The following is a 26270-nucleotide window of genomic DNA, read 5'->3' on the forward strand; positions in this document are numbered from 1 at the left end:
CCATCACACTGTTTATTTTCTCTTTTTTAGTCTATTCCATGAGTATGTTTGCTTATCTTTATTGATGTTTTCGCAATCCATTTCATATCAAGTGGGCCATGAGTAAGGCGGCCTACAGCTTCTGTTTGACTAGTCCGTTTACTGACCGAGTGGATTTGTATATATTATTTTTTAGCTCATGTTGGACAGAGGCAGTCGAGAGCAAAACAAAAAGTCCACACTAAGCACTTGCAGATCTCAATCAAAACATTGCAAACACTTTAAAACAAGCGCTTTCAAATATTTGATATATGCTCATGCTTAGTCTCTGACAGACACACACACACACACACACACTTTACCCTCCAAGAAGATAACAAGCACATTGTTACCTACGTAGCTGGGTCTGTGATGGACTTGGTGCACACACAGAGCTCTGCTGCTTCGGGCATCTGAATAATCTATAAATTTGAGGAATGCGGAAGCAGCAAACAGCCCAGGCTCAAGAATGCAAACTTTGCCCCCTTTGGTAGGAATCAGGTGATGGCATGTGTACACGCTCCCTGCACGCACCCAAAAAATCCTGGCGACTGGAGTGGGAAATTTCATGCCACAGTGCACTTAAATCATATATGTCAAAGAAATGATTACAGCTCTGCATTGTACAGGAAACAACACATTTTCCTTGGAATAGGACTCCAATGTCGTAAAGGTACCTCCCAAGTCTAGACTGTGTAGAGGGGTCGTTTGCTTTGACCTTGAGTTTAATTGCTAATATAATTTCGTCTTCAATCATGAGTGCGTGCTTATTCCATTTTTTTGTTTGACCTCGTTAAAATGGTGTATTGACTTCCCGTTTTTTAGAACTATGGGGTAGAGACGGACAACTTGAAGGATCTGGTCGTGAGGATGAGAGCTGCCACCAACAGTCTACACATGGCTACGTCTGACCGCAGGAAAAGCCCCGTGTACGATGGCAGCATTTCACGCAAGCCGCCCAACGACTTCCTCACCTCTGTGGTCGAGCTGATCGGCGCTGCAAAGAGCCTCCTGGCTTGGCTCGACAGGTAACTACATTTGTTTTCTTTCTTTTTTTTTTTATACCACCACGTGCAGGTCAGATCAGATACCAGCAGGGATGCTATACGACTACTACAAGTAGATACAGGCATTTATCTTTGACATAAAAGGACATTTTTCAAAAGTTAGCAATAGCCTTTGCACATGTCCATGCAGTTGGCCAAGTTAACACTTTATGCAGTTGTAAAGCAGAAATGCAACCCCCCTGTGAGCTTTAAGTACGGAACTGGCAGGGTCCCCTGTGCTTTCCTGGCGACCTGCTCCACATCACACCATAAAAGCAGAGCATACTAAGCAGGTTGCCAGGATTAAGTGTTGGCTGTCTGAAATAAAGCTACTGTTTTTGTGGCATGTTTGGCTAAAGTGGGTAAGATGATGTCATGATTTAAATGGCAGTTGTGATGTTAAGATGAGAGCAATGTAACAGTGTTTAAAAATCGTCTGCTGAAATTACATCTGTGTAGTTCACATTTATACATGTTCTTATTTTTTAAATGAGCAGACATACTTGAAGTACTGCATTGAGGGTTGGGTCCTGATGTTATGGTAGCTATTTTGGATACCATATGTTTTAGATGGAGTTAGGGGCAGAAAGAGACGCCTAAGAGGGAAAAAATGGAACCAGAACGGTGGCATCCTTGAGTTACAACCGCGTCTGTCTACGGCAGTTCACCCGAACACAGCAATAAGAGCAAGGTTCACGGAGTTAGTAGCTTATAGCTGACTCCACAGTAAATCACTTGAGACATGCGCCACTTTATTAGGTACAACAATACAATCCAGTACAACAGCTCTGCTACATTATTTTTCTTCAATGAAGCGGATCACGGCTAGTTTTTGCTCAAACTTGTGATATTCAAATGTATAATTTTCTTTTTCCGAAAGTCAGTTTGTGGTGATGCAATCCACAGGACTGCATTTTCAAATGTTTTTCCAATATTCTTCAAAATATCATAAATCCAGCTCACTTCAACACCCCATGCAGACTGCAACCTGAACATTTAGTTAAATCCCTGATGGTGTCAATCAAATCCGAACATGATTATTACTGTGAAGGTAAAGTTCATGGATGAGCAGGTGTACGTAATAAAGTGATGTTAATACGTAATGTTGATGAACATCAAACATTGGTGTCAGATTTTTAAAATGATTCGCCATGTGAATGACTACATCTCATCCCAACTCTGCTGTCCATCGCTGGTTTCTAATGTTCTCCCTTACCTTCTTTGTCTGCTTGCAGGACGCCTCTAACGGGAGTCAGTGACTTCACAGCCACCAAGAACAAGATCATTCAGCTGTGCCTGGAGCTCACCACCACAGTTCAACAGGTCTGCACGCTAGTTAGCTCAACAGCACACATGTAGCTAGCTAGCCCCTGTTTGAAACACAAACACACACAATAGGTTTTTCCACCGAGCGCATACCGGCCCAGGGGCACAGACATGGAGAAGAGGGTTATGGGAAATGTGGTCTGGCAGCCATGACACAAGCCTGAAGCCAGCAGTCTGAGCACATTATTGCAAATGCTGATGTTTTTCTTGGGATCTTTTCCTACTCATGCTGGCTAATGAGGAGACCCCCTTCGTGCAGGGACGTTTTAATGGTAACCGTCTTTTGTGTTTCCAGTTTCATAAAAACCCACTGGCGCTCTTTTAAAGGTTCCCCAGGCTGCCGTACACTTTCAGCCATGTGGTTCCTGCCTTTGCTCCTCCAAGACACTCGCAGCGGGAGACCAAGCTGTCTGAAAGCGCTTCCTGTGTGTTGGTTTAATGCGGGGATGAGGAGGTGGTCTATCTGTCTGCCATGTAGAAAGCTGACGTTTAAAACAGAGCACACACACAGCCACTATGTTTCACCACTTGCTGCTTAGCATTGCATCATGATAAGATTGGGTGTCGACGTCTATCAGTTTGATACAACCAGAGGTGGTTGGCCATATGTATTAAACAAAGGGAGCTGGTGAGTGGTCTTTTGTTCAGTATCAAAGACATTAGCTTGTATGTGCAATTTGTTCTCCCTGAAGAGTTGGACTTAAGCATAACCCGCTAAGCAACCCATTTAACGCTGCAACTGAAAATGGCTGCAGAAACTGCAGGTGTCATTTTTAGGGGTTATTGCATCAAAATAAATTCCTTTCCCAGAGTGCCCATTTCCTCGCCCTAGTCTGGGATTTCAGCGCCTCTGGTGATTTACTGTGGGTGTCTCGGTCATGGTCTTCTAGGAGAAGTGGGGGGTATGGGTTTCCCACACTGCCATGTGAAGTGGAGAGGTTATGGTGCAGAATAAACTCCTGATAGGTGCTGAAAGAGTTGTAAAACCGGAGAGATCAGTTTCCTCCAACAACTGGAGGAGAGAGGCAGTTTGGTCCTCCCTTCATGGCCACGTATGCAACTGCAGAAACACAGATGAGGAGGCTCATGTCCAACTCAGCACATCATTTAAGTATCTAAACTGACAGAGTACGAAGACTCCTGGCTTCTTTTCTCATGCCTTTAGACCATTTAGTCTCCCTTTTGTTATTCATAATATGTAGGCCGAAGTATGAGCCACTGGTTAATAAAATAGCGCAGGAGACTGCCGCAGGGATTAGTTTTATGATGAGGGAGGACGGCGTGAGGTTTGCCCAGCTCCTTCATGAACTTCAGCCCAGAATTAGGGCTTTTCAGATCACACAATTGATGTGGTCTGCCTGTGTGTACACACACACAATAGGACACGGCCATTAAACGGTGAGCGCTTCAGCCATCTTGGCCGACCCGTCAGCGTGGAGGTCATTCTCTCTTGACGCATTTGTTATCGATCCCCCGTGTCTTTTATCAGCGTGTCCCACTCCTGAATTGTTGGCTCAGATATGAAGTTAATATCTCTCTACTCTCGTGAAAAAACAACAACGAAGACTCCATTTTATAGACCTAACACTGAACTTTTACAAATCTACCCGTCGTATGTTGATACTTTATGAATAACTGGATGTCATAAGGCCAGGTCTTTATTTCGCTTCAGGCAGCTCCACTCCAGGTTCCCGCACTGTGCCAGCACTCCTCTCTCTCGGCCACTTCATTGCTCGACCATGCAAATCCGCTCTGGTGGCAGATCAAAGGCCCAGAGAGCAGCACACGGAGAGTCATCTGATCCACACCGGCTGTGGGATCAAGTCCATAACGTGAGGGATCAGTACACCCAGGGAATTGTCCCTCAGCCTCTCGCAGCGCTTCGTTATGCTGCAGATCCTGTCTACTAGAAGGACTTTGGCTTTGACAAAGATTCATCTGGATACCACGAACATATCTTAGAGGGATCATCTGCGATATTGTATTCACATGATTTGATGGTTCTGCGAGACAAGATAAATCTTTCATGAATGTTAAAACTTGATGGGAGGTTTGCCAAGCCATGGCTGCAGCACACACTGATACTGATTTGTTTCACGACCTCCAAACATCGAAATATGTATTTTTAGCTCATCCCTCTTGGCTCAGTCAACAGTGCAGTCATCCAAACATGGGCCAGTCTCTAAAAGAAATATGCAGTCGCATGTTTACGCAAGTATAGCCAAATTATTTCTGAAACCACCATATGTTCTTGACTGACTTTAAAAAATTTATTGTAGACATGAGTTTGGGACCAATATATGCCATATTGTGTTTTTCCTACTTAATGTTTATATAGCATTATAAATGCCTCCCAAGTAGGGGAAATGTGGCAAAATCATGTGTTTATTACTTTACCAAAGGAGATTAGTCTTTTTAAACAGGCACTCAAACGCAGATCAAAAATCATATTTAGGGAGCCCAGGATGTACTCTGCTTTGATGTGACGCCATCGCTCACAGCCACAGACAGTCATTCAAATCTTTTCGGGGCACAACAAACTAACAGTTTGACAAGCCAAGTGCATTTTGAAAAACAGACGCTCCCCTTTATCCCAGTGGAATGTGCAAGCTATGGAAATATGGAAAAACTTGCTCGACCCCCATTCGCTGTCTGCACAATGGATTTACAACGAGCAACAGAGCTGGCTTTGTACACGGCACATGTCTGTGCCTGCCACTAACTGAGGGCCGCAACACCAATACCCCTTTTATTTTGCATCGACAAAGGCTTGTGGCTTGTGAGGCCTCCGGAGATATAAGAGACTTGTTGAAGTTGATTTTCTGTGCTCTCGTTATGACAGGAACATTTCACCTGTGTTTTGATGGGCGGCCGCCCTTCGGGCATTTCCAGCATAGAGCCAATTTCAGGGCCCCCCGACATGCACCGTGAACACCCCCCCACGCCCCGTGAACCAAGGGGCCCTTTTACCACCAACACCACAGTTGTCAGGGGAGGCTGTTGCCTCAGCTGTGGCCAGTCCAGCTATGTCGGGACACTTGGATGGGGCGGCGGTCAGTCTCCCAGCTGACTTTGCAGACTTTATTGTTGGATCCTTCCCCCAAACAACCATGATCACAGCTACTGTATCTTATTTGACCTCCACTAGCCCACTCACTTTCAACTGTGGAAAGCACCATGTCACTGTTTGGATGAGGACTGTTTTTCACCATCTCATCAGCACATTGTTGCTTTACAAGTGTTGGTCTGGTATTCACGTTTCAATGTATTTTACTGAACCAAACAGGGCATTATGCAAGTACAGCCTTCCCCAGGAGTTAGGCACAGGGGTAGTTTGAATCTAAACAATGTTTATTTGAGGCTGTTCTACATTTTTCTCAGTTCTATATCAGGAATGCTGATTATATCCTATTTACCCAACCTCTATACTTGCTTTCCCTCCTCTTCCCTGTTGTTTACTGCTCAGAAGCCTAATCTGTCATCATTGTCCTCTGTGTAACAGGACTGCAGTGTTTACGAGATGGAAGAGAAGATCCTGGAAGTTGTAAGTATACTATATCTTTTCTCTTTGTTTCCTCCTAATGTGAACTATACGAGACCCTGAAGTTTCTACATTGGGGGGGTGGAGGAAGGTCTGGTAGATCGTTTGGGTAAATGTCTTTTTACATGTGTGACATGCTCTCAGTAGCCAGGTCCGTTTTCTGAGTGAATAGAGCAGACGGGTCTATAGGATTGCCAACAGAGGAGGCGGCTCTAATACACCTTGGTCATCAATCAGTGTTTCCTGGTCTGCTCTGCAGACCCCTTGGGCTAATACTAGGCTTCCTCTAGCACTTTGTCTCTCTTTCTCTCAGACAACCCAAGTGAAGTCCACGTTGGAGCCGGGTTTCTACTTGTTTCATGCTCACCTCCTACATAAAGCGTACACCATGTGTTTAAAACAAAATGCATGTGCCTGAGAAAAGATGTCACAAAAAAGACCCCTCTAATGATTACAAATGATCTCTTTTGTCCTGAAACAAGCTAGGAACTGCACATAAAGGAGGTTGGTGTGCATAGGACTGTTAATAGCACACTACTGGTCCCTTTTAAGCCCATTAAGCCTTACACTAAACATGAACATGCACTCCAAGAGTCATGTGCAGAGGGAGAAAGACAAACTAACTGATGAAGGATAAGGTCTTTGCATTGCAAATAGCAGTGTTACCTTACTTGTTCCGACCTGTACAACACACAATGGTTATAAAAAGGCACCGTTCACCATTGGAGTATTCAGCACAGCGCTTATAATCAGTGAGAAGTAGAGTATTTTGTTTATTGATGAACGTTCTTTTGCCTTTTCCTCTGCAGTCTAAGATTTTGAACAGCATCTGTGATCAGACCGTGAGAACAACCTCTGACCCCTTGATGAGCCAGTCGGCCTGCTTGGATGAGGTCCAGCTGACCGATATCAAACCGGGAGAGGGTCTGGTAAGGAATGCTGCTTTTGTGTTTTTGTTTGCAGGCCAGGAATGCATGTGATGTGTCAAATTGTCAACTTCCAATCGCCGTCATACATGGCTCTCCCGATGGGCATATTGTATTTTTACTTAAAAAAAAACCTTGGTTTTTTTTGTTTGTTTGTTTTTTGCTCTAGGGGATGTACATCAAGTCTACCTACGATGGGTTACATGTCATCACGGGAACCACAGAATATGTAAGTAGTACAATATGCTGACCACAGGAATAAGTTCAGTGGCTTTCAATGCTGGAATTATTTTAACCAGTGAAAATGCAGTGAGAGACTGGTTGTAGTCCAGAATGAGGCAGTTAGAAGTTCATCATACGCCATATGTCTGATTTATCCCACCGTTAGAATTTATTTTTCTTACCATGTTTTGTTGGGGGAAAAATACCTCACTCACCCTTTCTCGTCTTCCTCTTCACTCTCCTTCTCCTCCTCCTCTACTGAGGGCACAGTGAGTTATCTGAGGGAGTTAAGAACTGCTGATCCGCAAAGGGAATTGTTTCTCATATTTACCGAGTGCAGAAGCCGCTACTGCCTCCACAAAAAGATGTCCTACCTATCCCCACGCTGAGACAACCATTCAGTGACTAATATACTAGCTCACTGCCACGGTTGGATCCTCACGCCTCCACACCTTAATTGTGAATCATCACCAATAATAACTAGTTTAATCCCGTTTGACATCCGTGTGACATGAAAAACAATTCAACTTATAGTCATACACGCAGAGAGTGTTTGTGTTATCTCATAAACTGAACTTTGTTTATCAGATATTTGCTCTTTGAAATTCGAAGCCAGACAGTTGAAACCAGACAGGGTTTTTAATAGTAGTGAGTTGTGTGTTAACAGCAAGTGTCAGTGTTTTATGAAAGTGGTTTGACCTTTTACGTTGTTTGTTCTTTAGTCACCTGCAGACCTGACGAGGAAGATCCATGCTGGGGATGAGGTGATCCAGGTCAACCAGCAGACAGTGGTAGGAACCTGTTTTTTTCTTTGAATAATTGCATATTTGACCATACATACTGTCATTTTGCGTACACACTGTAAAGTGTGTGTTTTATGTTTGCTCTAACTAGGTGGGCTGGCAGCTGAAAAACTTGGTTGTCAAACTGAGGGAGGACCCCAAAGGTGTGGTTCTACTCCTCAAGAAGAGGCCCACAGGCACTACAGGCTTCACCCCCGCCCCACTCAAGAACATGCGCTGGAAGCCCGCAGTACAGCCGGTACATGAACACAAGCACACACTCTTCCTCCTTTCATTATGGAAGATCAACAAAAGCCTGTGCATCTAGTCATTGTAAACCTATTATCAGCTTTTTAGGGAGTTGGTTCTCAAACGGCAAGTTCAGACAAGTGTCACAGAGCCACCCTGAAAGAGCCGCCAGCCAAATCAAATACAACATTGAGTTTTCTTTCTTCACGCACAACATCTGAGGCAAAGTCCCATGATGTCATTCAGTCTAGAGATAAAGTTGCCAGCCTACAGTGTTGGAGTCTGGTTAGATTGTATCTGGTTGATTTAGAATGAAATTGCCACAGCTGCTGCCATCCAAAAAAGACAATATAACGATAATTCATGTTATATTCAACCTCTTTTTCTTTTCTTTTTTGTCTATTGTTCAAAGAAAGGTCAGGGGTAGATGATAACTATTGTGCTAATAAGGTTATGTAACTGTAATCCAATTTGCTGTTCCCCCTCATGTGGACACATTAAGCTTCACTTAGCGTTCAACCACATTCTCTACACCTGAGTCCCGTTTAACAAAAAGGGAGACAATAAGCCCGTTGTAAACCAACACTACCAAATTTCAGGCTCCGGTATTGTCTTATCATGCGCAGCCTGTTTTATGGCTTGAGAAGGCAAGATGAGAAGATATCAGACAAGAGTGGAGTTTCTCAAAACAACAAAGAGCCTCTCATCACAAAGGTGGCCAATGTCAACATCACCAGCATCTTTTACAAGTAGTCAGGGGTATCGGAGTCAGACATCTCAGTTTATCTGAGATAATAGGGCTCCAGAAGGCAAAACCGAGACCAAGCATGCACCCTGATTCAGGAATGGATCACACTGGCTTTGTAATACTGTATAATTTGTACACATGGGGTTAGACAAAGAAAGGGTGGGGAGGATGATTCATAAAATCCCAAACAGTACGTTTAGTTTGTCATTAATATATCACATATACTACACTGCCTCATCAGTCATATCATTTATGTCTGATGAGAATGGCAGAATGTATTTGAGTCCTACATCTCGTCATGAGCGCAGTGTTGTTGAGTGCCGGGAGACATAACTGTGGTAAATGAGTACAGTTTTAAGTACACGTCTTGCGGACTATTTTGGACTTCACTTACAATCTTTCCATAACTCGAACAAGAAGGTTTATACTCGAGGAGACGCACTCAAGCGCTCAAATGTCTCGCCACATGTGGCAAACTCCTCCTTGTTGCCAGCAAGTCATATTTGGTCTTGAACAGAAAGCGGTGACTTAATTTGTTTTCAACCGTAAACTGACATTGCTACATCGCGTTGTGTTTTTCAGAACAATTCCTCCAGAACCCAGTCTCCCTGCGGCTCCGCTAACGGATCAACCAAAAAGGAGAAGTCGGCGATCCTAAACTTGTACATCCCCCCTCCTCCTCCAGTGCCGTACACCCCAAGGTAAGCTTGCCAAGAGTATTGTTTTATTAGATTTCATTTGTATTGAACAGGTTGAGTTCTTAAAGTTAGAGCCTTGAAACAACCCAAAGAACTAGACCAGCCTGCAGTAAGCGACCCCCGCTCACCCCTAGTCAACGTTTGCCACATTTCCACGCATCATGTTGATAATGAGTGTGTCCCGGACCTGTGATCGCCTCACCTCCCTCTCCTCCTACTGCACATTCTGTTCTGCTTGTGTTCAGCCCACTCTGCTCCCACCAGTCCCACCGTAGTCCTTATGCAACGGCTGTTTCATTTTCCACCTCCAGGAAGATGACAAGACATGGTCACGTTTGAAATGCTAGAGACTGAATTTGAAGAAAAAAAAATATATATATACACACACACACGTCATCTTTATTTAACTAATTACAGTAACATAACATTATGTACTCACTCCTGTGGAGTGGGATGCGGTGTAATAAATAAATAAATACATACATACATGAGCATTTGTTTCTCCACGCAGAGAGGAGAGGACAGACCCCTTCCGCAGCATTAGTAAAAGACCAAAGGGCTCCGAGTCACCCAACTCCTATCTGGACCAGGAGAGCAGAAGACGCTGCACCATTGCAGATTATGACAAGCTAAGCGTTGGCTGTCCCATCGAGGCCAACGTGATCCAGCCCAGACTGAGGGAGCACAAGTCCTCGCGTGGTCAGTGGCTTCTCATTCAAGGAATCTTAGAAAGCATTCCAACAATAGATGTTGACAAACTTTAAATGAATGTGAAACTCTTGCCTCTAGGTAAGCCCCGGCCCCTCTCCATGCCAGTGGACACCTTCGTCGGGGTGGTCGATCCCTACGCTAAGCCCTGGAACCAGGGAAGGAAAGGTAAGCACACTTTCCATGTGCAAACCTCACTTGCAGGACTGCATATGTATGGTTTGACAAGAATACCCTTTCATACTCATGGTTCATACTAAATATGAGCCATAAAAGCAGACTATTGTCACTGCAGTGTGACATTTGAGCACATTTAAATTGTCGAGCCTGATTATCATAAGATAAACAATAGAATAGAGATGGGTAGAATCCAGATTATTACATATTCGCCACCAATAATGATACATTTACACCAAAGAACCTCATTGACCATTACAGGCATTCATTATATTATCTCATGAAAGATTGTGTTTGAAATATTCTTAGATTATTAAAGCATACATTACATTAAGCACAGCACATGCACTTGTTCTGAAGTCATACTTGTAGCTACAGATGCTAGAAGCATTTGACTTAGTCTCAAAGGTTATGTCGTTAATTCATTTCAATTCATTTTTTGTCTGAATGAGAGATCGATACAAATCTGATGCTGTTTATGAGCTGACTTCTTGTTATCGCTCTGCTTCAGGTGAGGACCTCCTGTACAGATACCTGAGCAATGAGAGGATCCCCACCATTGCAGAGGAGGTGCCCTCTGTGTCGCCGCCCTACAGGCCTGCTGGGGACCATCACCTCGTCAGAGTGGACCACATCAGGGGAAGCCGCTACTACTCCAACTCCAACTCCAACCTCCACAACAGCGCCACCATCCCCTACCAGGAGGACATCAAAAAGGCCCCCGTAGGCCCCGTTTCCAAGCGTGCGACGGCAGAACGCTCACTACTGGTCAGTTGGATCACGCGGCTTAAGCTATTGACTCACTGATGATGCGCTTCCTGTCCGGGCTTCCTGTTCCTGTCTTTTGTCCTTCCTCAGTGCCTTTTGATTTTTAAAGTCCAGCTGTTTGGTTTTTTTGGCAGCTTCGGCTTTTCTCACACTTCTCCACAACCTCCATTTTCCCTGGTGTTACTACTACTACCAACTACTACTCTTCAACCAAACTTGCTTTTGTAGTACTCACCATATCATATCATCACCCCTTTAACACTGCCCACACTCCTCGTCTCTGACTACATATCCCGATCGCTGCCTCAAGAAGATACAGTTTGTTCAGGTTTAGGATACTTTGGCCTTGTGTCTGTGGACTCCTCTCTACATATTAAGCTTTGTCATGTTTCAGTTGATATGCTCTCTGGTACCATTATTTAATACTTCAGAAAACTTGCCTGCTATCACTCCAGCTGTTTGCTTACTTTGGTTTTATTTGCATAAATAAGTTATAAGAATACAGTATATTTTGTTGGTGAAACTGTGCTTTTACTTCTACATGTTTTCTCAAATTACACTTTAGTGATCAGTTAGTTCCATTACCCTCTACCAAAGGTTGCCTCTTGTAAGCTATGCATATACTTCAGAGAGATTTTTATAGTCACTTTAGTCGACAATGCTGCATCGGTTGGTAAAAGGATGTTTATATCTTGCCACTAGCAAATATTTGTGCTGGTTTTAAAGATAGGCACTCTTTCAGTAAACTTTTATATCCTGTGTTTCAGTTTACTCTGCAAATCACCCACCCAAAGGGCCTATGCACACAGCTGGTTGACAGTAATAAATGGTCTTTTTAGGCCAATCTTTTAGGACACATTGGGTCAAATGGCCTTCTATTATCTCACAGATCACAAGAGACAGAATGACAGTATTATTTAAGAGAATACAGGGAAGAAGTGTCTATTGTTGCTTTATTTGCCTTTTGTAAGTTTTGAATAGCATTTTATTAAAAGTTGCAGTTCATGTGAGTGATCTTTTGTATTGTCTTTATTTTACCATTGGGTGTGGAATTACTGCTTAATGTGTAACTTTAATGGAGCGTGTGGGAATAATATTTTATTCTCATACTACACTGCAGAAGCATGCTGTTCGAGTATCGGTTTACATACAAACAAATACACAATTTAGGGCAGCTTTAGTCATCATTGACTTCCACTGAATACAGGACCCAGCTCGTGAGCCGGCGGGCTCTCTAACCTGCTTTGACCTTTTGAGGTGAACTCCTCTTCTGTTTTTTTTGTTTTTTAAGCATGCGGTGAAACAGGATAGCTAATGTCAAGTTACCTTGTCTCGGATGGGGATGGTTATGCAACCACTTCCCTCTTTTGATGAACTTTAAATTCCAGCTTGGCGACCATATGGTCAAAGCAGGTTTTTCCCACCAGGGGGATCTTATTCCTGCACATATGTTGCCTTTTAAACATTTAAAAGCCAGGTTAGGATTACCTAACCTAGCCTGTCAGCACCTTTCATCGTGGAACCATAGATGTGACTGCTGTCAAGAATGACCCCCCCCCCCAGACACTATTCACCTCTTTCCCCTTTTGCCGCATGAATTCTACTAATGGAGATGGGCCTCTTGCTCTGCCCGAGCTTGCCTAGCTGTAGTCGCCTGCGGTCCTCACTAATTTGTGCTTTCTGAAAACCTGTGGTCTGCCTAAATACTACCTGCACTCTGTTTAACCCACTACTAAGTTTGCTAACCACTAACATCTTCTGCCTGCAAATCACAAATGGTCACGTGGGAATGACGGGTGGAATTATTTGTAGATTGTGCATGTGGACTTTTTTTTTTGAGGGGGGGGGGTTGTTTTTTGTGTGTTAGCTGATCACAAACGGAGACGTATGAATGTGGTGAATGTTTTTGTTCTTTATTCCTTTTTTCCCCACTATTCTGGAGAGGATTTCTGTTTTTGACACAGAATTAGCAAAAAACAAACAGTTGAATGGAGATTCAAGGCTGCGTGCTATTAAATGTTATACATTAGCTGCCTGCGAGATAGGATGCAGAAGTTTACAGTTAACATACACTTCTCGCCACATAGTCATATGTTTATATGTACATCTCAATGGAGCTGAGGCTTTCAGAGCATCCGCATCAGAATAGTCTGAGTCCATCAGCATGCGTTAACGCATAAATCTTTATGTATCGCAGGGACCTGACTGGCACTCTAGCAGTGACTTCCTCAACCGGTGAGTTACACACACACACACACACACGCACGCACAAACACACACCAGGGTGGGGCTAATTTTCCTACAGGGAGTGACAGCGATCTTTTTTAAAACAAGCCATGGGTTGCAGGATCAGTGGTGTTGGGCTGCTTTTATGATCAGGGAAAATATGCCATAGACAACCAGGTTGAAGTTCATACACGGCACACACACACACAGAGAGAGAGAGAGAGACGTGGATGGTGACAGCTGTATGTTACAACCCCAGTGTAACGGTATATTAGTTGTTTAATGTTAGAGTATTACATATTCTTAGTCCATTTGTAAGGAACTGAAACAACAAGGTTAGAACAGTTGAAATCGGCTTCAGCCTGACTGAAACTCCCAGATGGACTTCACTATTGAATCAACAAAGAATCCTCATACAACTTTTGTTACGTACTTTTCTTTTGGTTTGTGAGCAATGCTTTAAAAATGGATGGTAATAATCTCAACTTTCTCAAACCACTGCAGATGAATACTGGTGATTACGCTCCTTTTACCTTTTGAGCACTAAATCAATTAATTTTGAGATTATTATTAAATAATATGTTTGAGTTTTCTCTCGGGACCTCCTGTATGGAAGACGTTCCAACACTGTCCCCCACACCAACCTGTCCATCCTTCACCATCCGCCCCCAAGACACCTTTCACAAGCTGCGGAGTCTTTAGAAATGTCACCGGTATGACGGGTCCGGATTCTTCTCCGCTTCTAGCTATAAATAATCCCATCCCACTGCGAGACACGTTGACATCCGAAGGATTACTGGTCCCCCGTCTCGTCATCCGTGGCCCCTGCGTCTCCTCTGGTCTCGAATGCGGGGCCTGAAGAGGTGCGACTCCCCACATTAACACCGCGATCGATGACTAAACGCCTTGCACAATACCCCCCCTCCTCCCCGGCAGTTCTATTCTAAGCAGCGCACACAGACGCATGGCATCCGGTTTGCTGCACGCTCGATCAAAACGTATTACTATATATATATATATATATATATATATATATATGTATGGAGAGATATATGTATGGAGAGATGCTATTATTAATCCGGCAGATAAGCAGTTGACTCATCGAGGGTGGAGGTTTTGTAAACGTGCAACACTGATGCAGGCAATGGGATTTGATTGACGGCGGATTTAATCAGGTGTCGTATACATTGTGGCTCGTTAGAGATGGTGCATCAATTTCATTCCTATGTCATTTGTCAAACCCATCAATCTGGCTCTGAGGGCAAGGCATATCTCTAAAGAAGTATTTGAACTGTAACACCTGCAAAAAATATATATATATATATTTCCTTGAGCAAAGTAGTTATTTAAGGAGGAGACAAATACTTGAATATGGATGACAGGAGTGAAATTGTTAGCAAAAAAAATACCAGAGACAATTCCCAACCCTGTAATTGCAGGGTGAGGCCCGGCTGAGGTAAATCGTGTATTTTGAGCGTTGGGAACCAGTTTTGTGTCTCCTGCTGTTGCCAAATCCATTATCAGAACCACTGGCACACTGACCCTTAAACAGTCTCCAAGGGATCCGTCCTGTTCAGGCCATAGCAAAGAAGAGCTGGAACACATAGATGGAGATCGCGGCTCGGGAGCGGGAAGTGTGTGTTGGAAATTACGTCTGATCTGAAGTATGACGGCGAAATAGAGGTGCTGCTCGACATCGGCCTAAATGGTCTGTTTGAAAATCATTTAAGTATTTCCCTGTCTCTGCTTTGTTCTCGCAGGTACAATCAACCACAGATACGGTCCTGGTCCTTCTCTCAAGCGGTAAGTACAATGTGCAGGGTCAGTCTGCTCTCGAAAGAGGGCTGCGTGGTCCTGTAGCGTGAGGATGGCCAGTGGCTGCAGCCTTTGGCAGGAGGAGGTGAAACTGGGAGCCTTAATTACAGGCCCATGACATTTCACACACAGTTATAACAACACACACACTTTCTTTCTTGCGCTCTCTTATTAGACAAACCAGAGCGGCATGCAACAATGCAACGTGCAGCTCTCGTCAGCCTGAATCAACACCATGCAGCTCTTACTTTTGCATGAACAAGGTTGTTCCACACCACAATATCTTACCAATTGTTGGATACAGATATTAGGGGAGTCCTTCTCACTTTGGTAATCCCTTGACTTTTTCAATTGTTACCAACTATTCATGAAATGTGGTTTTCACATTCATGTTGTATCGTAAAATCTTCTGTGATTTTTAAAAAATGTTATCAAGCCATATACTAACAGTCACATACGCAGTACCCAGAGTTACTGTCAATCCCTTAGTGGCACATGCACCTCCACTGGGGGTCAGCTGGATTAGGCCCATAGTCAGTGGTGGCATTTGTACAAATTACATTTGTACAGATTTATCCTCATTAACTGTCGTTCAATGCTGCATGTAGAGCTGAACACAGGTGGTGCCCATGTGTGACCGGGGGCAACCGGCGCAATTACTACCGACAGCAAGTGATGGGCGCCCTCCAACGAAACAAGCTAGGATTTGATATCATTTTCAGCCCTGCACCCTTCCCCCCTTTACACTGTGGGAGATGCCCCTGCTGAATAAAAGCCACTCTGTTTGCGGCCCCTCTCTTGTTTCTCTCACCGTTACCCGCACACAGTGTGTGTGTGAGTGTGTGTGTGTGTGTGTGGGGGGTGGGGGGGGGACACTAGCTAAGTGCCGTGACAATTCTCAGCATGGATCGTGATGGGAGATTGAGCGCCACAATGGTGTGACCAATTTGCTTTGCCGTGAATCCTTCAGGCCTCTGACATGAGTCGCAGGCAAAATTACCTCACTTCCAGCCTCGGCGAGATGCCCCCCCTCTAAATCACCCCCCCTCTAAATCACCCCCCAAAGTGACGTGCTGAGACTTCTTCCCCCATCGCAGAGACGAGGATTAAAAAAAAAAAGAAGTGTGAATTGTGTTGACATTCCTCATTTGATTCAGCACGTTTAATTGAAATGTCAAAGGGGACGCTTTTTTCTGGGGGGGGGGTTATGGGGTAACACAAGGAGGTTGCTTGATATGGCTGTGAAAGATGGGGTGACAAATGGGAGGGGAGGCATAGAGGAAGCTACAGTGTGAGAATGTGAGAGATGTATAACGGCAGGGGAGGAGGGGGTCTCTTCATCGTCACTTCATTCCACTCGCCGCGGTACAATGGCAAGTGGAAGGAGAGAAGAGGCCCCTGTCTATTTAGGCAGACATGAAATGGAGACTATAATAACGCAGGATTCAAGAATGTGTCTGCCCGTTTACCGCCAACCTTGAACCAGAACATCCGAGCCGCTGCACAGATGCAGCTCGAGCCATGATGTTGTGGCTACGAACCGAAGTGAAGGGGTATCCGTAGCCAGGCCACAGCCACCCAGAGCCAAGAGCAGACTTTGAAAACATTCATTTCCTCTCCCTGTTTCAGTTTTATGAAAGTGTATCAATAAGCAATGAAACAAAGGAATACATGTTTTGCAGCACCCATCTTCATGGGTACGGGGTTTAACAATCTCGTGTGAGCTTAAACTTATTCAGCACTCATTAGGAGTGACTCTGTGAATGGCACGTTCAGGTAGCCTACTCTTAATTCGTGATATATATATATATATATCTTTTGCACATGATAATATGTTTTAAATTCCCCAAATACGTTTTTGGCTCAGCCAAGTCTAGATTATCTTTATGTCACTTAACGAGGCTGAAACGCAAACATTCATTCTGAAGAGTAAAACACAAAGTCAAACCTCAATGTGTTCGCCACTGCATGTGCTGCTGCTCACCGCCATTGTTTCGAGAGCTTCCATCGCGGTAACACAGCGACACCTAGTGGTCGTGATTGGGAACGGCGAGGACTCCCCGAGATAAACTATTCATTTAATTTAAGTGGAATACACGAAGAGTCTAACGCCTGGTGTAACAATAGCTCCAACGATGTTGCTCCCTTTAAAACACTGTAGTGCCCTTTACAATCACTCGAGTGTGAGCATGGATGTCACCCCCCCCCCCCCCCCCCTTTTGTGTCCCACCTGAATGGGAGTAACACCCAAAGGAGCCCCTGAACCCACCTGAGAGCAGCCGAGCTTCCTCTGCGCGTCTTCTTCGTCTGCTACCGACATGCTCCTCGGGGTTTGGTCCGACTTTGAGCAGAGTTTACGGGCCAGTGTGCAGTCGCTGAGGTTGTGTTGGCAGGTAGAGCAACGTTATATATCTGTTGAGCATCTCCAGAAGGATTCATTTGCTTACATGCGACGGTTCTTTTCTTGCGTGGCTCGCTGAGCCAGCACGAGCTCACTGCGGCGAACGTTACCCGACCCGAGTAAAGGATACTATTTAACGTAAGGATTTTAGATGTACTTACTTATTTAGTTTTACCTTCATTGAATTGCATTTTAATGTCATTGAAAGACGTTTGAGTGGTTGAGTTAGACATTTACATAAATACTGTGGCATTTTAAAGTTATTTGAGAAATAAAATGTGCTCCAGTTTCTATAAATGAGCCTCAAATGCAACGTAGGTTATGTCCTAACGTTAGCGGGCCTATCTTAAAACACAACCTTTACACGTATTTTTGTAATATATTATTAATATATTTAATTTGTACTATATGTTTTTCTTGTGTAGAATTAGCGTCTTTTTTTGTGCGAACCACGAGAGAGAATCGAGAGTTATTTGACATTTGACGCACACTTACCTAGTTACGTCATTATGTTAGGGTAGTAGCCATTAGGTGATTTATAAAAAATAAAAACAGTCCGGTGCACTTCGTGTGTGGCTGTCTGATTGAACTGACTGAAGCTAGACAGGTGCAGGTTTGCAGGCCATCATTTGTTCAGTATGGATCTAGAAACTAATGTGATGGGTAACCTTTCACATCTGTAAAATAAAAAGGAAAACAGGAACTCGCACACTTGTGCTGTGGTCACTGGAGATCATTATCACCATCATGATCTAGCTCCCACAGGCAGCCGGTTTCAAGATGTGATGCATAGTGTTGTGAAAGACACACACACACATACACACACACACACACACACACACACACACACACACACACACACACACACACACACAGAGAGAGAGAGAGGTGTTTAGTTTAGATAAGAGCTGTTTGCAGTGGTTGCATGTCATTGTGAGAGCTTTTAGAGTAACAAAGGACACCGGTACTTTCCCGTGTGTGGACTTGAAGTGGTTCTGTGAACTTTCTGAGGACCAGGTACGAGTCTTACTCTCTTCTGCTGTTCTCACTGGGGATCGAGTTTGTAGTGGGGGGCTGAATGCAAACAACTGCAGCAGGACTTGAACTTGAGACCCCCTGAACAGACTTGCATGTCCTTGACTCTTGGTGGGAGGGGGATGTAATGGGTGGTTGAGACTTTAAATTTCTGTGAAATTATCCCCATATTTAGCTGCTGTGTTGTATCGTGGCATGTTGGTAATTAGTTGACATGTGTCTGTGATTTTCCCTTTGTCTCCCTCAGGCAGCTTTGTAACTGACAAATAAGGAACTTGCGCATGTAGAGGAAGTTAGTTCATAATGGCAACTTAGCTTTCTCAATATGTTACATGTCATTGGTCGTTTATGTTGATAAATTGCAACATGTGTTTTTAGTTGTTTTTTTTACCACGCTGCTTGACGTTGCCAAAAAGCTATTTATTCGAGGTGTGATACCGTGAAGATGCTTTAAGTGAGTTCTCATGTTCACAATGAGGCTGTGAGCCAGTGCTATTCTGGAGCATTCACTTATCAAGTTTTTTAAAACTTGATTTTCTGACTCTTGACTTGCAATTCTACTTTTTCTACTCTCATCCAATTCACATTTGTGTGTTGTTGTTTTTTTTCACTGTCTGCGCCATCTGCCCATGACGTCACTTCCTCTTGTCTTACGTTAGAGCATATTATTCTCTTTTTGGTACGATACTGCCCCTCAGTCAGTAACATTGTCGACCTGCTTAGCAGTGGATAAGGTGTATCTTTTTGTTTCTTCCAACAGGCTGCCTTCCCCATATCTGTGCCCCCATCTATGGCTGCCGATGACTACAACCCTGTAAGTGTTCCTTCCCTTTTTGTGTCCGTCTGACATTTACTTGGGCAGAGGTTGCCTTGTTCTCGCAATTAATGAAATAGAACCCCTGCTTCTCCTTTTTTTATTTTATTATGATGATGATGATGATGATGATGATGATGATGACGACAAGCGCTTAGCTACTTATTGTCTAGTTTGAATATTCTTTTGGCATTTTAGGTTTAATTTGAGAGTTAAGAGGGTAAACAAAAGGGTCGGGGGTGGGGGTGAGGGCAGAGACAGACAAATCGGAAGACAGAGTCAAGTCACCGATGAGGATGTTTCGAGAGAAGTGTGGGGGGGGGGGCTAATGTGCATGTGGGGAGATAAGAGAGAGAGAACAGCAGAGAGAGAAATGCATGTGACACTCGGTGCAAGAAACAGGATGTTCCGGACAGCCTCCCCTTCTCAGTCGCTCTGGGTTTTGAGACGAGCTAACGTCCCTCTGACTCTCTGGCCTAACACTCGCCTCCTCTGCTCTCCTCCCAAAGGTCTCCCTCCGACACAAGTCCAAGAGGAAGACTCGAGGCGGTAAGTTGTCACCCTCTCTGGGCTCTCATTACTCTCGTCTCTCTGCGTGCCCTCCACTGTAATTTGGCTGCTGTGCGCGTGTGCGAAGTGGCAGGACAATTGCTGCGTGCTGAAGGCTTTAGACGGCGCTCGGCTGCATTCACGTCAACTCTTCCCTATTTAAGAACTCCTCGGTGTCCTCGCAGACGCTCGCTCGAGGGCTGAATGTTCATGTTGTTGTTCTTGTACATTGGCCCTGGCTGATTCATAAGTGGAACAGGTAGGCTGAATGGGCCAGGGCACATTTGAATTCAGGATGTTCTCGGGTGTTATTTTTAGACTTTATTGGTTTTCACTGACCAAAACACAGTGGTCCAATTTGACTCACATGGAAACTGAGGGGCTGCACGGTGGTGTAGTGGCTAGCACTGTCGCCTCACAGCAAGAGGGCCGCGGGTTCAATTCCCGGTCGGAGCGGTCCTTCTGTGTGGAGTTTGCATGTTCTCCCCGTGGCAGCGTGGGTTCTCTCCGGGCTCTCCGGCTTCCTCCCACAGTCCAAAGACATGCTGCAGGTTAATTGATCTCTAAATTGCCCATAGGTGTGAATGTGAGAGTGAATGGTTGTATGTCCCTACATGTGCCCTCGATGGACTGGCGGCCTGTCCAGGGTGTCCCCTGCCTTCGCCCTATGTCAGCTGGGATAGGCTCCAGCGCCTCTGCGACCCTAATGAGGATAAGCAGTATTGAAAATGGATGGATGGATGGATGGAAACTGATTTCAGACTCTGCAACCTCTTGCTTCCTCTAATGCTAAATGTGCGCTTATCTGTGGCTTTGTGCCTCTCTGCGGACCAACAGGTTGTGTGTGTGGGGGCGTCGGGGAGTCTCTCGGTGCATTCATGTGCATGTCGTTGTCTGTGCACAGGCAATGGTACGATGAGCAGACGACGGATCTCGGTCAAAGAGCTGGGTCCCCCGGACCACCAGGGCTGGCTGTACAGGAAGAAAGAGAGCAAAGGCTTCCTGGGCATCAAATGGAAGAAGTACTGGTTTGTGCTGAAGAAGACGGCTCTGTACTGGTACGCCAACCAGCTGGTGAGTGAGACTCCCTTTCATCAATAGACCATTTTATGATGTTAATGCGATCGACTACTGAAACTCCAGTCAGCAACCCTTGTTCCTTAAAACCCTGAGCCACACCGAATTACTCAAGTCAATACCAAGTTTCTGTTTCCCTCTCTCAAGCTCTTCCTCTCTCTATATGTGACACTTTGCTTTATCTCGCTACTCTAGCTGCTCTTTTAAAGAACTCTACATGTCTATTAATGCTAACTAATCCAATGAGCAGACCCAAACCAACAATGTGTGGTCTCTCAATACTTTGGGCTTAACTGATCACATAAATATACTCAAATTGTTTTGCATCAACATAACTCAAACAGAAGTAAATATCGCAGAGGTGGCCAAACATCAGTGAGTCTGGACCAGCACACCTGATAAAATAACCACCCAACACTGCTGAGCAGTTTAACATTTCACATTAGTCATTTATTTTATGTGCCCAAATGATGTTTCCGTATGTGTATAATATATGTGAATTCATAAAGTTCAAAATGGGAGATATTGCCAAACATTGGTGTTTGTTCTGTTCAATGATTACGATGCAAAAGTGAACCTGTAAATCTGTACGTCTAATATCAAAATGTAACAAACGGAGCCGGCAGAAATGTTAAGATATTGATTAATGTACTAAGAGGTTAAGACACACAACAAAACCAAAAAGTATAACATTTGGTCGACATGTAGTGTTTAAACTGGAATGTGTAGTAATGTACATACTGTTTAAGCAATATGCTCATATTGTAGTTCATGTTATGTATTGTAGTTTATTTGTAGCCACAGGTGACCGTAGTCTGGCCACCATAGTCACCGTGCATTTGTAGGCGATTATCTTCAGTGTGTTGGTGTGCGTCATAACAATTACATTTGCGTAATCTTTTCTGATTATTACTATCAGAGGAATTATGTATTTTCTCCTTCATAAGCTCCTGCAAGAAAATAAAAGAACTGATTAACTAATTATTAAAAGAACGAATTGTGTTAAACAATATCCATCTATTTTTTCAAATTGAAAATCAACCAGATTCTGTCATGATGCACTTTATTTACATATATATATATATATATATATATATATATATATATATATATATATATATATATATATGACATGGTGCAGTGACTCATTTGTCACATTTAGGGACCCCAAAAAACAAAAATGCAGCGTTCATCTTTTTTTTTAAAACACATTGCACAACACATGACGCTACAGATGCACAGAGTTAGGCAAGGGGGGGGGGGCTACAGATGAGTCACAGTCGTTTCTGCCACAGCTGTCCCCCTGCCAACCTCTCGCCGCGGGAGCAGTGACACTGTGTGTTCCCCAAAGGCGCCGGTGTCAGTAATAGCCCGTCAGAATCCCCTATAGGCACATGTAGCTGACGCGCGTCATTTACTGGCACGGTGACTTCAATCAGATCTGCTGCATGTCAACATCACGTGGAAGGAGGAGCAGTCGGGCCGCTGCGACGCGAGCGGCAGGTGTCGTTGTCAGGAAGTGGTTTGACATCATTCGTTTGTTTTAACGCTCGCTGCTGTTCATTCCGCGTGTTGCAGGCGGAGAAGGCCGAAGGCTACATCGACCTCACCAACTTCATGATCGACAGAGCCATAGAGTGCAAGAAGAAACAGTAAGCTTTTCTTTCTTTGGTTCATCCCAGTCAGCTTTTACAATTAGTTAGACTTTAAAAAAGGAACTGGATCTTTATTCGTTGTGCGAGCTGACTGGAATAGAGAGTTCACCCACACACGGCAATAGGAAGTGCATATTCAAGCAATCTGAAGAATGATTCCAGTCATAATGTATTTTCGTTGCATTGACTTTTCCCTCATGCAGTGCGTTGAAAGCCTGCCACCCAAACGTCATGATGTTTTATTTCGCTGCCGAGAGCCACGAGGAGATGAACTTGTAAGTCACATACAAGTACAACTTAGTATTCATTTCTCCATGGGTGTTTTTAAACAAAAAAGTATTGTCTTGTTCTGTCAAATGTTAATGAGTTTCTTTTTTCTTCTTCAGATGGTTGAATAAGCTCGGGCTAGCCTCCATTCAATATGAGTCAACAGAACGAAACACTGCAGTCGGTGAGCACATGTGACAATCAGAAGTATTTTCTAAATAATAATAACAATATTTCTTCAGGTTGTATGTGTCATGTTATGAATTGTGACTTTTTGTGTGTCCCATGCAGAGTGTTACAGTGAAGCCAGTGACCATGAAGAAGCTGAAAGCACAGAGGTTCCCCCTCCACCGTACTCTGAACAAACCCTCCGGGACTCTGTGGATAGATCCGGTCCACCTGGAAGCACGCATCAGGTGAGTCGCGTCTCCTCTGCAAGCCGTCCACGCTGCACCATCAGTGCCCCACTACACGAGAGGCTGCCAATCCCTGGAATATTGTAGTCGCTGAATTCATTTGTTATGGTATGTTTATGCTGGTGGAGCTGGTCATTTTGTTTTTAACAGCATATCGTTTATTTGTTTCCATGCGTGATGTATGCCATGAAATTGAACAAGTATGTCTGACCGTGGTGTATTTGTATTTCAGGGCACCCTTCCTCCCCCCTACTCCTCCACAGTCGCCGGAAAAGCCAACGGTTCGCTCTCGTCCCCCGTGAGTACGATGACATCAGAGAGCTCCACCTCCTCGCTCGCCAAGCACCGGCAGTCCTGGTTGGACCTGGTGTCGCACGCGTCCCCTCCCGCCGCGGAAACGGCAGTGGTGTGCTCAGTTCAAGTACACTCGCATCGACCTGAAGAGGATGACCCCCAGTTGCCGGAGAGCTCGTCTCACGCAGACCCTTCGGACACGGGGTCCGGTGAAGAAGGCCCTGCCGCGGAGGGGGAAGCACAGACGGGGGTTTCGGGTACTGAAAACCAGGGTGAGACCTTATTCTGCTACCTTTTAACATGGTTGGGGTTTTGTGACTTGTTTTATTCAAAAATGTTGAATGTTTGTTCTGTTTTTTTTTTTTTTTAAGGTAGCTTTCATTTGAAGTCATTTGAGATTTCTGCTGTATCATTTCCACTTTCCACTAACCAGTTTCTCTCAGTTTTGGCTTGAAGAAGAAGTCTTTTGAGTCTGTTTCTGATTTGATGTGTTTTGTACCCCATGTCCTTTAAGACCCATCTGTGTTTTGTTTATTCCCACTAACATATTGTGGACTTGGGGAAGCTTTTACACATGCAGTTCCTCTGTAATCTTTGTGATGCGTGTGGTGATGACACAGTATGACTGTGTCTTGTTGCAGGGGATAGTGTGAACGACTCAGATGAGATGGAGAAGCTTTATATTCATCTAAAAGCGGCCAGCCTCTCCCCAATAGGAGACCGCAAGCCATCCACGAAAAGGGAATTCAGGGCTTCCTTCGTGAGACGCTGTAAAAACCACACTGTCAATGATAAACTGCACCTTATCAGGACTCTCAACAGCACATTAAAGGTACATATTCCGTGTCAGTCACACTATGACTTTATAATACGCCATTACAGTGCAAATTTCACAAGTATGTTCACTTGAGAATTTGGAGAGTTACATGCCATGATTTTAATTTCCCCCATTTTTTTTCATTACTCTCGTCTTGTCTGGCACAGTCGAAGGAGGCCGACCTACAGGCAATAGACCAGGTGCTGGCCGACCTGGGGCTTACCTCAACCAAGTTCCAGGAGTGGAAGGAGGCCAATGTGCCTTTGATGCAGGAGATCTGTGTCAAACAAGACCAGCAGGGGGCAGCAGAGGCCACGGAAGCTGCAGCGTCAGTCATTGCTGCTCCAGTGGTCGAGACCAGTTTATAAAGACTCCTCGGGACTGGTTTTACTGTGTCTGGACTCGGGAGGACTTTACATATTTTGGACGCCCACACACTGCTGTTTTTAATTGAGACTACTGTTCCGTATGAGCGGATGTTGATTACTAATAGACAAGTAACTGGATCAATGAAGAAGAGGTTTTTTTTTTAAGTTCTTAAATGGATGTGATGCAGACATGTATATAATGAGCAGATCATATTCAAATGTGAATTGTGTCTAAGTATTACTTTTACTGTTTAATTTGTAAGGTTAGCAAATTTGACAGATAATTGTTTTTATGTTGTAATTTCTGTGAACCTATTCATACATTGTTTTAATATTTTGCAATATGCGTTGTAAAAATGGGTCCATTGTTCTCTGCATAGAAACACTTGTTTTTACATTATGTTTTATGCTTTGATTTCATCAGTAGTGAACACATTTGAACCGTTACTGCTCAGTCAATTATTGGTGCCATGTACCATCACTGCCTGTTACACGTGTTTTTTTTAATAAGTGTTGTCGCCCTAGAATTTATGCCATCGTACTTGAAACTGAACATCAGGACCTGCGCTAATTTAATAAATGTCATGAAAACGTCAACGTTTCAAATTATTGTTACTACATTGTTGTTTAAAAAAAGCCAAGACATAAGAAATCCCCTTGGTTCCTGTAGAAAATGATATGTAACAACTCATTTTGCTTTATACAACATTGACGGTAACATGCAACTTAATTCATATTTTAATGCATATGTGATAAAGACTTTATTACTAACAGATGCTATGTACAGTCTATTGGACTTAAGGAAGGGTGTACATTTACATTTAAACACATGACGCATGGTGGATGATTCTCAGGAAAACAATACCCTGTAATATACTCTTTAAGGCAGACCACCTCAGGCCCTTACAAACAAGTCCAGCAGACACAAACCCTGTACTAGTTACACATAAGCAGGACGTTGTTTAGATACAGATGTCACGCTTTATGTATATTATCCAATGAGCAACAGGTTTATGGAAGGCCAGCAGGGGCCCGTTGACGTGGGGACAACATCTACTGGTAGGGGCACAACCAGCTCCAGGCACAAAAATGTATTTTTTTTCTTTGTTTCTGGATTATGTTTCGTATGTTGTGCATGTTAAATGTGAATTCAGTGTAAATAGTTGTACATTGGTGTTCTTTAATCTCGATTCTGGTATGCAAGTTAGTGTGCTTGTTGTATGTACAGGGAAATAAAGTGTTATTACAAGAATTAACATGTTCCACTTTATCTAAACGTCCAATGTCCCCATAGTGTGTGTTTGAGTACCGCGGCTGTGATACAACA

At 43.9% G+C, this 26270-nt stretch overlaps 2 protein-coding genes across 6 annotated transcripts in view; both read left to right on the top strand.

Annotated features, from left to right (window-relative positions):
- Positions 1–12223, top strand: part of cnksr3 (cnksr family member 3) — a 31909-nt gene extending 19686 nt beyond the window's left edge. The window contains exons 3-13 of the mRNA XM_034563019.1: positions 844–1046; positions 2300–2387; positions 5893–5934; positions 6741–6860; positions 7027–7086; positions 7802–7870; positions 7974–8120; positions 9441–9559; positions 10068–10255; positions 10346–10432; positions 10953–12223. Coding sequence (XP_034418910.1) covers positions 844–1046; positions 2300–2387; positions 5893–5934; positions 6741–6860; positions 7027–7086; positions 7802–7870; positions 7974–8120; positions 9441–9559; positions 10068–10255; positions 10346–10432; positions 10953–11248 — 1419 coding nt within the window. The 3' untranslated portion in view covers positions 11249–12223. The remainder of the gene's footprint in view (positions 1–843; positions 1047–2299; positions 2388–5892; positions 5935–6740; positions 6861–7026; positions 7087–7801; positions 7871–7973; positions 8121–9440; positions 9560–10067; positions 10256–10345; positions 10433–10952) is intronic.
- A 5330-nt stretch (positions 12224–17553) lies between these two features.
- ipcef1 (interaction protein for cytohesin exchange factors 1) lies at positions 17554–25540 on the top strand. Of its 5 annotated transcripts, none has more exons than XM_034563020.1 (11): positions 17554–17643; positions 19447–19500; positions 20010–20049; positions 20954–21123; positions 22705–22778; positions 22985–23056; positions 23168–23232; positions 23340–23464; positions 23697–24030; positions 24400–24590; positions 24743–25540. In XM_034563020.1, exons 1-11 carry the CDS (start codon positions 17569–17571, stop codon positions 24941–24943), a joined length of 1401 nt encoding a protein of 466 aa, XP_034418911.1. In that variant the 5' UTR covers positions 17554–17568; the 3' UTR covers positions 24944–25540. The 5 variants fall into 5 exon arrangements, with proteins under 5 accessions (XP_034418911.1, XP_034418915.1, XP_034418912.1 ...); XM_034563024.1 differs by lacking the exon at positions 17554–17643 and adding an exon at positions 17759–17789; XM_034563021.1 differs by lacking the exon at positions 17554–17643 and adding an exon at positions 18509–18668.
- Positions 25541–26270: the final 730 nt, after the last annotated feature.

This window comes from Cyclopterus lumpus, chromosome 22 (genome assembly GCF_009769545.1).
Source record: "Cyclopterus lumpus isolate fCycLum1 chromosome 22, fCycLum1.pri, whole genome shotgun sequence".
In the NCBI taxonomy this organism is placed as follows: Eukaryota; Metazoa; Chordata; class Actinopteri; order Perciformes; family Cyclopteridae; genus Cyclopterus; species Cyclopterus lumpus.

Excerpts from the sequence above, each read along its gene's own strand:
- ipcef1 (XM_034563020.1), top strand. The coding sequence starts at position 17,569 with ATGCTCCTCGGGGTTTGGTCCGACTTTGAGCAGAGTTTACGGGCCAGT. Across the intron at positions 17,644-19,446 it reads CGCTGAGGTTGTGTTGGCAG|GCTGCCTTCCCCATATCTGT; the intron begins GTAGAGCAACGT and ends TTCTTCCAACAG. Across the intron at positions 23,465-23,696 it reads CACCTGGAAGCACGCATCAG|GGCACCCTTCCTCCCCCCTA; the intron begins GTGAGTCGCGTC and ends TTTGTATTTCAG.